The following is a 12,125-nucleotide window of genomic DNA, read 5'->3' on the forward strand; positions in this document are numbered from 1 at the left end:
CTCAAACATTAGGTATAATTTCCTATAAATTAGGTTTATTGACCATAAATTCCAAAAATAACTGTAAAACTAAAGTTATAAGTTAGTGTTACGTAATGTTGAAAAACTTGTGACAAACATTGAAAAAAAACAATCAAGTGTTGAAAAAAAGAGACAAAAACATAAAAAGTTAAAAAGCATCAACAACTTTCCTAAAATTGAGATTTATTGACTATAAAAAAATAACTGTGGAACTAAAGTTAAAAAGTTAGTGTTACGTAGTTTTGAAAACGTCAAAAAAAAGTGACACAAATTGGAAAAAAAAGAGTAAAAAGTGTTGATTTTAAAATTTTGACGGGAAGACAACACAAGAGTTAAATAAAATACGGCAGAATGAAATCTCTGCATACATACAAAAAAATGCAAATATTAATCAATTAGTTATTTGCCAACTATTTTTGTTAATTGCTTGGAGTATTTTTTTATGAACAGAAAGTAAAACTTCTAAATTACAGCCTGTTACATGTGAATATTTTCTATTTTCTTCACACCTCTGTGACAGTAATCTGAACATCTTTGAGTTGTGGAAATAACAATAAATTGACATTTTTTATATAAGCTGTGCAAAATCAAGCTGAGGCAAATAGGCATGTTTCCCAAAATGTACAAATATTTTATTTTTAAGGAACTAGGCATCAACCCATGCTGGTCAGCCTTGTTCAGCCTTGCATGCCCCCCCCAAAAAGCTGAATATGTCTGGGCAGCTTTCTACCTTTTTAAAAGACTTTATAGAAGAAATGACTGACGAACGGCATGAGTCAGCAGCTGAAGCCATTACAACACAAACACATGGTGAGAAAATATGCCCGGACATGTCCCACGTCTCTCTGTCTCTCTGTCTCTCTGTCTCCCTCTGTCTCTGACTTCCTACATCACAGACCTGATGAAGACGGGCTTAACTCTTTTACCACGACAATTATTGTAGCTTTTGTAAAAACGAACCAGAATTTTTAATTCACCTCTTTTTTGGGTTGTTTATTTGGTCTTACTTTTTGGAAAAAGTTTAGAAAATTATTTGATTTCTAAAACATCACATATAATTACATTAGAAGGGAAACATATGTTTACATTGTTTGAATGTGAAGATAGAAATTTAAGTAATATTGTTAATCTTTTCATTTTACTGGGAACATTTCATATCCATAAATCCAACTTTTCTAATTCAAAACCCTGCTTTAAGTTATTTCAAATTGAAATTGACATTTACTTTGAGTCTCTTAATTTAATAACAAATAAAAAAAAGCTATATTTATTTCTGATTCACACTCAAAGATGTTTAATTAAGGATTTTATATTGTAATACTTTAATTTCTTAAGGCTGTCACTTTTTTATTTCTTGTTTTCTTTTTTTGTAATCACATTTTCTGGTTTATGCTCTTGTTCATTTTGTAATTGTGATGTCTGAATTTTTGTTATGTTATTCGTTTAAATAAAATAAACTATTTTACCACGTCAGGATACAAGTAAACTTCCACGTACATCAATGGCGGATTAATCTGCAGAAACTGTAGCTCGTCAAACGGGACTTAAAGACAGTTTAACGTCTTACTTCGCTTTCACAGCCAGTCTGTGGATGCTATTTGTATTTATCTGCAGCCTATTTATTTTATAAGGTTAAAACTAACGTTACTGATTAGCTCACTATTATAAACAATACGAAAACCCTGCAAAACATTGCATCTCTTCCTGAAAAACCCCAAATCCCCAAACAGGGCAGCGTTAACATTACTAACCTATTACTGTATATTAGCTTGGAGGCTAAAAACACACTCCTCGGTGTAAATGTATTGTTAGTTATAACAAGGTAAACATTTTAAAATCACCTTAAATTTAAATACAAAGGCCAGAACAGTTAGTTTAACTCACATATATCACCATGAAACATACCCAGTTGATTAGTTACTTACATTAAAAATATTTGTATTAGTAACCCTCAAATTAAATACCAAAACAAACATTTTAACTCACATATATCACCATGAAACTTACCCAGTTGATTAAATACTTACATTAAAAAAAATTGTATTACAAGTTATACATTTTATGTTTATATATTCAAATTCATTCTTTTTAAACATGCGCTATTTTGCATGCATTTCCAGACCAGAAATGTAAATTTAGGATTAAGCCAGATTCAAAGTTCTTGTTTCATTTTGTTGACATATTAAGAGTCAAATGCTTGTGCAAAATAAATTGAAACTAAAATACAATTTCACCACGTTTTTAGGTAGCTAGCTAAAATAGTTAACGGTCCAGCACATACTACATTTAACACGTAACGTTATGATGCAAATTTGCTAGCTAAAGCACATTAAGACAATTTTGTTTTAGTATTGCAAGTTTTTATGTAATGTTTAAATCTGCAAATGAAGCATAGCTAATCTAATGCTAACTTGTGCTACATTTAGGAGTAATCCAAAGTTACATACACTAGCGCCAACTAGTCTGAAAGAAGACATGTTATGGTAGCAAAATAGCCCAAAACTTCTCTATTGAAAACTTGTTTTAGCCTGTAGTGTTTGCCCTTAAAAACCTCTGAATTTAATGTTCTCAAGCGTCAAGAAATGTAACTCAAATCTTTCATTTTTTTACCGTAAACTCGTTCGCAGACTGCCGACTCCTCGCGACTCCTCCGTCCCGCTCTGCTAGCCAAGAAAACACGAGGCTTTGCGGCCTGCTAGCACACTGCTAACCAACTGCCAACTTTCGCTACTGCTAACGTTTACCCTGGCGTAGCTGATTGCATTTAAACCTTTTATTCATATATCAACCTACCTTGACGGTTACTCTTGATTAAATAATATCCTTCGACTGCGTTTATCTAACAGTTAACCGGACAGTTGATAACCCTGTTGAGTTGTTCAGTTGACTCCAGTCAACGTAAACATTACTGGGGCTTCAGACGCACACTTGATCGCGTAGCGCCCCTGCTGGTCGAACACTGCAACTACATGAACTTGTATGTTTCCCTTGTAGAAATACAATAGATTCATTATACTTCCATGGTTGCACTATACTAATTTCCTGGCCTAAGAAGTGTCCAGTATGTCATATTTTCTCACCAGTCCAGTTCAGTTCTCATTAGGAAGCTGACCGAGCATCTTCTGCCTTGTCCACTTTCACCAGATCTGTGAATTTCCCAACACTCCAGTATGATCTTTACTCCAACTCCGTTCAATTTCTTTCACCATGTCCTTTTCTCCATGAAACTAGTTTCTGATACCTTAAAATGATCACAAAACCCTGTTATATGCTTCTTTATCATGTGATGTGTGCCATTAATGTTGCTGTCCAATTGCACTACTGGACTTCTATCTCTAATGTAATATTGGTTATTTAAATGTCAGCTTTTCTAATTTCTTGATATTTAAATAGTTCCTTATCTCATTTCTTAGCCTATTCAACAGCTGCTGTTACATGAATACTTCCCCCAGGTATCAATTAGGAAAAACTGTGAAATAAACAAATACATTTTTAAAACTCAATGTAGTTAGTTTCAGAAACTCTCTCCCTCTAAGACACCCAGTCATTTTTCCTTGCAAAATCCATCTGGAAATATGAATATTTCATATTTCCAAATATAATATAAAATTATAAATTGGCTTATTTAATAGCCCTTATAGTCAATCATATTACAAAACTTTTTCTCCAGTTGCTTTACTGTAGTCTAATAATTTAATTCATTCTTTATGGCTTCAGTACTCCCCATATCCCAACTGTTAAACAACTGCATATAGTCTTTAAAGTCGGTTAACATTTGAAATAAATAAATAATCATGAAGTTTGATTGGCAGCAGTGAAAGCTTTACAGTTGCAGCATTATTAGGAACGGCTTCATATAAAGTTTACTTAAAACTACTACAGAAAAACCGGCTTTTATTTTGCAAAAAAAAGAGTAACACAATACAAAAGACATCAGTGACTCAAACACTGCTCATTGTGTGTTCGTGTGTGTGTTCGTTCATGTCTGTAACTCGTAGCCCAGTGGATCGAGTCCTCGGTCCAACAGAGCGAGCGACGACTCCCTCAACTTCAGGAGAAACCTTCTCAGCTCCTCTTTAGAGAAAACCTGAATTTGTGAAGAGAAACAAACGGACCATGTTCAACATTATTAATGAAAGAAACAAGAACCTCAAACAACAGGGTCCAAATTAATCAAACTACTAAAAGTAAAAGTTAGGAAGGATTAACGTAAAAATCCTTTTACTGCAGAACATGCATGTAGTTTTGAGTGTAGTTAACTCAATGTACAGGATCAGTTAAATGGCTTTAGTGACCTGGTAGAGGCGGTGCTGGTCAGATGAGATGATGTCAGCGAGTCGCAGCGCCTCCTGGTGTCTGGAGGAGTTCTGCAGCACGCTGAGCAGCAAAAAGGTGAGACGAGGCAGACACAGAGAGCGCAACGCCGCCATCTGGTGCCTGCGCTCTGAATCCGCCTCTGAATCCTGAAAACGCAACCAACCAAGCCATTTATAAAACTACTTAAACATGCAAACAGTCAATTTCTCACTTCTATAAATAGCCCCCTTCGACCAAACAGTTCCAGGAACTATGGGACCAGAGGAACAAATAGGGCCTTTTTTTAAGCACCTGGAGAACTAAATCCAGTCCCTTGTTCCTTCGGTCGAAACAGGTTAAGTTTCTTTAATTCCCTGGAAAATTCCTGCCGTTGAAACACCCTAAATGTACAGTTCGTGTGTCGTAAACATTTACCCGTCTGTTGTCGATCATCCATCCTCCGTCTACAAACAGCAGCACGTTGTAGATTCTCTCTTTCACATCTTCAGTTAAAACGTCCAGGCGGCACGACCAGGCGGACAGAGAAGCCTGACACACACACACACACACACACACACACACACACGGATTATTTTTTACATTGTTGTACTTAAGTGCAAGGTTTTAATACTTCTTCCAACACTGGTTACTGGGCAGAGACCCCAAATAATCTAATCTAAATAATTCTAGATAAGCTGTATTGATAATGAAAAACAATCTACAAATATTTCGTGTGTGTGTGTACCTGGTACTCCTTCTCTCTCATCTCATTGGCTACTCTCTCTGTGAATTTGGCCTCCGGGGCAGGTGCTGGTTTCTGGGGCGCAGAGCTACTGTGGTTGAACCAGTCAGTGAAGGCCTCATGGGCTTCCTGGGAGACAAACAAAAAAAAAACACACATTCAGATCAAAAACCTGCAGAACCGACTGAAGTAGTCCTGCAGCTACATTGCTGGTGTAAGGATTAGCATATTGATTATTACAGGCATGATAACTATGCTAACGGCCAGTCTTGATGCGGTTTATAAAATGAGCACAGAGAAAGGGGACGGACCAGGTAGGCTCTGATACACAGGTGCTCTCTGATGGCGTTCTCGTCCTCAGCATGTAGAGACGTGGTCTGACCAGCCCCCGACCACTGGCAGTAAATCTCCCTCATTGAATCCTCTGGAACTTTAGAGAAGACCGCCTTGGCTGCGTCGTGTTTCTGCACGGCTGTAGAGAGAGAGACATGAGGGTCAGACAGACGCAATGCATCATGGTCCTCACCATCAGTGACGGGGGACTCAAGACATCCCTGATGTCTAAATAAATAAATAAATAAATAAACACAAAATACCCAGAAACTTCCTCATGATGGCGTTGGACTGCTTTAGGGACTCGGCTCGATGGGCGGGGTCAAACAGCAGCCAATCGATGACATCGATCTTTCTTAGGTCATCCTATCGGAGCACAGCATTACAGTGAGTCTGCCCAGCGCTACACAAACACACTAAAAAAACTACTGTATGTTGCCAATTTTGACCCTTTTGATTTAGTTTAACCTGTTAGTTTTAGTCGTCAAAAGTGTAATGACATTATAATCTAGTTTGTATAAATCATGCTTTAGTAATATTTAACGTCTTCTGAAGCTACAACTGTCACTGTCTTTGATGTGCTAAGTTATAATGGCAACAAGTTGTTTTTTTCTGTTGCAAAGTTGCCCAAAAAGGCATCATTTACATGTTTATAACATCTTTTATTGTTTACGTGAATCTTGTTTAGTTTAGTTTTGGGTTGTTCTGTTTTGCATTGTTTATGTTTTCTACCTCCCCGTAAAGCAACTTCCATTTATGATTCTTATGACTTTTTTTCATAGTGGGAAAAAGGTTGTTGCCGTAGTTTTTGTGGAAAAATGTCATTGTTTTGTACTCTGTACCTTTGTGGTTCCCATCTCCAGCGTCTGGTTGTGGTGTGTAAACTCGGTGTCGTCTCTCTCTCTCACAGTCTCCACCACCAGCTTGGTTATCGCAGCAACATCCAGACCTACACAAACAAACAAGTCAGTGAGCACTAATGTTTGTTGTCTTACCGGCATCAGTGTGGACGCTTTTCAATATTTTCCATCTCTACCGGCGTCAGTGGCGAGCTGCAGGCAGCGGGGGCGGAGCTCCGGCTGGTTGACGGTCTCCAAGAAAGCGGCGTACTGAACGGTGGCGACCTCGGCGGGTAACTGGCTAACGTAGCTCGCCACAAGGTCGGTCTGCTGATCCCGAACCAGAAGGGAGACGTACGCCTTCAGCACGTCCACACACACCTCCTCCTGGAGACAGCGAAGAAAGAGGTGGAGAGACACACAGGTAAGCACCCTGAACTGTTCCTGAATCTGAATAAAACACACTGATTCTGAAAAGTTCTTCACCAAAGTACACCAATGTACAAGCAGACAAAATGGGTTTCCTCGGGGGATCCCCCAGTCGGAGCTGGTTGATGTGGCTCGGGAAAGGGAAGTTTGGGGTCCCCCGCTGGAGCTACTGCCCCCAAGACCCGATACCGGATAAGCGGGTCCAGAAGATGGATGGATGAATCCAATAGTTAAAGTAAAGACATTCCAGACTGGAACAAAGCGGTAGGCCGACCGCCCCCTTTGAAAACGAGATGGTAAATCTTTATCCTGAACGTTGACGTATTCGTCTACCTTACCTTCAATGCCAAACCCAGAGAGCGGAAAAACAGCAGCAGGTGAGTCATGAAGCGCAGCAGGTGGGAGGGGAGGGGCTTAGAGGTTGTCATCCAATCAGAAAACTCCTCGAACAGACCTTAGAGAGAGAAAGAGAGGGGAAAAGGTTGAGGCTTATGGATGGAAGCAGTCTTTTTGGGTTGTAAGTACATTTTTAAGTCAGAGTAAAAATTAAAGTAAATATTAATACATTCTATTTTTCTTTACTGTGTTGCTTAAAGAGCAGATCTCAAATTAGATTCCTCTGCAGGGGTCAGAGGTCAGAGATGTCTTACCGTCCAGGTCTCCCAGGATGACAAACTTCTGGATGACATGGTGATGCTCTTTTGTTTCCTCAGACACCCTCTACACAGACACACACACACACACAAAGAGAAAGAAGCTGGTTTTATGTGTGCGTGTTCAGTCCTGTGACTCACCAATCACATTCAGTTATTGTGCAAGTTTCACCTTCAACTCTAAGGCCTGAAGTTCCTCAAACACCTTTTCCATCGTCCAACTTAAGAGAGAGGAAGACAATGGAATCATCAGAGATATGAGGTGTGTGTCAGTGTGTGTGTGTGTGTGTGTGTGTGTGTGTGTGTCAGTCATACTTGGCCTCCAGGTATTCTCGTGGCAGCGTCTCCATTTCCTGGTGGGCCATCCCCGATGACATCAGTTCCTTTTCGACCAGCGAGTCCACCATCACTTTGAAGTGCGCCCACACACAGTCCTCCCATGACTCACACACTGCCAGGAGCTGACACACAGAAACACACAAAATTAAGCTGGATTTATGGTTCGGCGGAGGCGCCACGCAGAGCCGTAGTCTACGTAAGTGGCCTGATGTTTGTTTGGATTAGCATTCAATTAATCTGCAACCACTGTTGTTGTTTAACCAAAAACTCTAAATTATTTTCTGGTTCCAATGTGAGAAATTGCTGCTGTTCTGTTTTATATTTACGCAAACTGAATATCTTTGGGTTTTGGACTGCAGATAGAACAAGACTAGCAGACTTCCCCTTGGACTCAGGGCACGTGCACCCAAATACCGACCCTAACCCTATTGACTACTGGTCCTAGATCTAGTTGAAGATGGACAAACCGGTCCTATCATTAATAACATACACACAAACAGAATCACACACACATGAAGACGCAGAAATACGAAGTCATGATATTACCGGTTTGAGGTTTCCACTCAGGCTGGAGTAGATCGCTCTCTCATATCTGTTTAACTGCTCCTAAAACACACAAACGCACACAGCAGGTTAACGTTGAATTGTTTTGTTCCTTTTGAAGTCTTTTCCCAGATTGTACCTGTGTGCAGATTGTTATAAAGAAGAAAACACTTCCTACATTGGAAACAAACTGTGGTGGTTTTGTGATCACGTCTAAGTATTACAAATAAGTAAATAAACTTAGCTGTGGCCAACAGTCTAATACACAGTGCAACGGTAATTTGTTATAGTTAATTCTGTAATAATCAATGTTTTGTGTGTGTGTGTGTGTGTGTGTGTTACCTCCTCAGCCATTCTCCAGCAGCAGGCCTTCCAGATTCCTCTCTGAGGGTTTCCTTCAACGGGCTGCAACTCTAAACTCACTGCGGAGAGAGGTGAGAGGGTTAACTCTTGGTTGGTGACGTGTTAACAGACACACTTACAGACTGCAACAAGAACACTGGTGTTCACCACTCAGGTCACATTGGGGTCAGAGTTCACCTGAGGTCCTGTTGGGATCATGGTAGAGTTTCCAGCCTTCCAGAGTCGCTGCTCTCCAGGCCTGACCACAGCGCTTACACAGCCTCTGAGCCTACACACACACACACACAAAGACACACACGCCATGTTTTTAAGATTATTTTTTGGGGCTTTTCCGCCTTTTAATGGATAGGACAGCTAGCCGAGAAAGGGGGGAGACATGCAGGAAATAGTCACAGGTCTGACTCCTAACCTGGAACACTGCGTCGAGGCATAAACCTCTAAGTATATGTGCGCCTGCTCCACAAACTGAGCCAACCCGACCACGCACACACGCCATGGTTAAACCAAAATGACAAAAACAACCAATCATGGCCCTTTAAATACAACATGAACTCTCTCTACCTCCTCGGTCATCCCCGCTCTGATCAGGCTGAACAGGTTCTTCAGCAGTCGGGTGTCATCCTCTCTGTCCAGCTCAGCCAGGGGACGCTGTTGCCTGAAAGGAGCATCTGGGTCCTGAACACACACACACACACACACACACACACAAATTAGGCTGTTTGAGATAAACTGTGGCTCGCCTGTGAAGAAGACGGCAGCAGCAGGGGCAGAAGCCTTTAATTTTCTTCAAAACCTGCCTGTTTTCCGCATGTAGCTTGCTAGTAGAGATGGTCAGATACCATTTTTTTTTCCTGATACCTGAACTTGCGTATTGGCCGATGCAGAGTACTGATCTGATACCAGTGTGTCACGTCATATGCTACTATCCCTGTATAGATGCATTTGCTATCTCTGTTGTCAGTCTGGCTCAGGTTAAACTCTCAAACAATGAATGTTACAGAACTTTCTTTTATCATCCAGTTTGACGGTCAGTTACAACGGAAAAAGAACATAAACTACTTTAACGTAGATTTTCTTTACGGCTTCAAAACGTGGTATCGGATTGGTGTATAAACTCCAGTACTTCCCGATACCAGCGTTTTAAACATTATTGGAGGAACATCTCTACTGGCTAGCTCAAAGTTTGCTTGTACTTCTAAAATGTCCTTCTGTTTCAGACTAGTTCCCAGGTAACAAGCCTTACCAGCTCAGTGACCAGAGGCACAGTGAAGGTAGAGCCGCTCTTTCTCCTCAGCTTCAGCGAATGGAGTGTGTTCTCCCTAAAACAAACACACACACTTTACTTTAGCAGGAACTCACTAATAATCTTAATACACATTGCTGTAGTCTTGATATTTTAAAACAAAAACTCACCAGCAGACATTTTTGGCGTAGTATTCTATATTATCTGAAAAATCTCCAATCTTATCCTTGGCAATGCTCTCCAGCCAATCAACGACCAGCTGAAACACATAAACAAACTTTCTTTAGCAGTTGCCTCCAGTTGATGTTATCTCCCGGTCCTGATGCAGAATGATTGTGTTCATCTAATCTTTGTGTACTGCGAGTGTAGGCAGCTGGAGGAAAAAGTACAAGCCAGAGTACGTGTACGCACCTGACTCTGACGTATGATGGCATCCCGCTGGAAAAGCTGCTCCACCACAACCTTCTCACTCTCACTGGGAACCTTTACACACAGACACAGACACAACTTCATCTTCACAGCGTTGAATTCATGCTTAGGGTCAGTGTATTCAGGAGGAAGTGGAAAGAGTGTGTGTGTGTGTGTTTCTGTATTAAGTTTAGGTGTAGGGCTGCAACTAAGGATTATTTTCAAAGGATTATTTTCATTGTCGATTAAGCGGTTACAGATTTGTGAAAAATGTGGATCAGTGTTTTCCAAAGACATCTTCATATGTCTTGTTTTGTTCCCAACTCAAACATATTCAGTTTACTGTCCCAGTAGTCTCAAAATTGTTAGCATTTAATTTAATTTATAATTCATAATCAATACTAACTAATCCTAATAACCCTAACCCAGGTAAGCAATGGTTTCCAAGAGTGTGGGCCTGTGTGTGAAAGACTCATCAAGTGTCACTCACAACCATGTCTGTCATGATATCATCTTCCAGCGCCAACTGGACCCGGTCCCTGCAGAAACAGACGGATGATCAGAGACAAGTGGACAGACAGACAGTCGGACAGGTACGATCAGTTGGACAGACAGCCAGCCAGCCAGCCAGCCAGCCAGACAGACAGGTACGATCAGTCGGACAGACAGACAGACAGGTACGATCAGTCGGACAGGTACCTGTACAGTGACGTGATGAGTCTCCAGGTGCAGATCTCCTGCTGCAGCAGCCAGTGGACTCCAGCTGTCTTACTGTTCTGACCCGCTCTGAGGACCACAGACTGCAGTACGTCCACCTTAAATATGGTGACGGACAGACGGTAAGTGATTAAACTGAGCAGTCAGTTAATTAGTGAGCGTCAGACGTGCTGGTGTACTTTCAAACTGTGGACAGAGCCAGGCTAGCGGTTTCCCCCTGCTTCCAGTCTTACTGCTAAGCTAGACACGTCTTGCTTCCAGCTTTGTACTTGAAGGAATAGTTCATTTTGGGACGTAAACAAGTTATTAGGGAGAAGATTGATACCACGCATGGCTGTAAGTTAAATATTAAGCTACAGTTATCAGCTGGTTAGCTTAGCAAAAAGACTGGAAACAGGCTACGTCAAAAGGTAACACAATCCACCTTTCAGCACCTCTGAAGCTCACTAATTGACATAATATATATATTTATTTAACATACATATAATAATATAAAGCCCTACCTTGTTCTGGCAAAGTGTCTGATAATCCTCAAGCAGCTCAAACACCGCGGAGGAAGAGTGCTTCAGAAGCGAGGCGAGGAACTCTGGGAAAAGACTGGCAGCCGCTGAAAAGATTGTTATTAAAACTAAAGCGTTAACAGGAGAGCTGTAAAAACTAACAGTGCACAGTAACAGAGTGAGCTTGGGAGCGTTTGTTTCACCCACCGGCCTCGCCAGGGTCGTCCTCCTTTAGTAGGGCTGAGCTAAGGTTGGCGGTGTCGTCTGCGAAGAAGCTGGTGTTATCCATTCCCGAAACAGGGGAGATGTACATGCTGTTGGTCCAGTCGCTGTCATCCAGATTCTACACACATAGACATCCTTTTAAAGTTGATCATGGACTCCAAAAAAAAATGTATGAAAAAGGATGAGTGGTCCAGACCTGTCGTACTCATCATGCACAGCCTTTATCTGAATGAATTTGGAGTTTAAATATGTTGAAAGATGAAAAAACTAAAAAATTACTTGTGCAAATGTAATATTCTGTTCAACATATTCTTGTCATGGTATGCCAGTTTTTTCAATTTTAAAGTTGTTGCCATATTTTTGCACAGTTTAGTAGTCTCTCTATGACAGTTGCCTCAGTGTCTTTATGCAGGTCATCGTGTGTGTGTGTGTGTGTGTGTGTGTGTGTGTGTGTGTGTGTGTGTGTGTGTGTCT

At 40.8% G+C, this 12,125-nt stretch overlaps 2 protein-coding genes across 9 annotated transcripts in view; both read right to left on the reverse strand.

The window, feature by feature from the left end:
* The window catches only part of mdm2 (MDM2 proto-oncogene), a 12,040-nt gene extending 9,017 nt beyond the window's left edge, over positions 1-3,023 (reverse strand). For 5 of the 7 annotated variants that reach the window (XR_004655407.1, XM_034863130.1, XM_034863124.1 and 2 more), the window contains exon 1: positions 2,815-3,008. The gene's annotated coding sequence lies outside the window, so the exon portion shown is untranslated. Of the gene's footprint in view, positions 1-2,631 lie in introns of all 7 variants that reach the window. The other 2 variants (XM_034863126.1, XM_034863125.1) reach the window with 2 other exon arrangements.
* Positions 1-11,789, reverse strand: part of nup107 (nucleoporin 107) — a 31,214-nt gene extending 19,425 nt beyond the window's left edge. The window contains exons 1-23 of one of the 2 annotated variants that reach the window (XM_034863120.1): positions 11,634-11,789; positions 11,430-11,533; positions 10,909-11,024; positions 10,700-10,748; positions 10,213-10,284; positions 9,972-10,060; positions 9,802-9,877; positions 9,120-9,233; positions 8,736-8,826; positions 8,538-8,617; positions 8,199-8,258; positions 7,629-7,774; positions 7,486-7,534; positions 7,311-7,380; positions 6,999-7,114; positions 6,429-6,618; positions 6,235-6,341; positions 5,656-5,758; positions 5,371-5,531; positions 5,063-5,188; positions 4,753-4,866; positions 4,317-4,484; positions 4,005-4,108 (exon numbers count right to left, since the gene is read on the reverse strand). In XM_034863120.1, coding sequence (XP_034719011.1) covers positions 4,005-4,108; positions 4,317-4,484; positions 4,753-4,866; positions 5,063-5,188; positions 5,371-5,531; positions 5,656-5,758; positions 6,235-6,341; positions 6,429-6,618; positions 6,999-7,114; positions 7,311-7,380; positions 7,486-7,534; positions 7,629-7,774; positions 8,199-8,258; positions 8,538-8,617; positions 8,736-8,826; positions 9,120-9,233; positions 9,802-9,877; positions 9,972-10,060; positions 10,213-10,284; positions 10,700-10,748; positions 10,909-11,024; positions 11,430-11,533; positions 11,634-11,739 — 2,411 coding nt within the window. In that variant the 5' untranslated portion in view covers positions 11,740-11,789. Of the gene's footprint in view, positions 1-3,998; positions 4,109-4,316; positions 4,485-4,752; positions 4,867-5,062; positions 5,189-5,370; positions 5,532-5,655; positions 5,759-6,234; positions 6,342-6,428; positions 6,619-6,998; positions 7,115-7,310; positions 7,381-7,485; positions 7,535-7,628; positions 7,775-8,198; positions 8,259-8,537; positions 8,618-8,735; positions 8,827-9,119; positions 9,234-9,801; positions 9,878-9,971; positions 10,061-10,212; positions 10,285-10,699; positions 10,749-10,908; positions 11,025-11,429; positions 11,534-11,633 lie in introns of those variants that run through there. The other variant, XM_034863119.1, reaches the window with a different exon arrangement.
* Between the last annotated feature and the right edge of the window lie 336 nt (positions 11,790-12,125).

This window comes from Etheostoma cragini, chromosome 23 (genome assembly GCF_013103735.1).
Source record: "Etheostoma cragini isolate CJK2018 chromosome 23, CSU_Ecrag_1.0, whole genome shotgun sequence".
NCBI lineage: Eukaryota > Metazoa > Chordata > Actinopteri > Perciformes > Percidae > Etheostoma > Etheostoma cragini.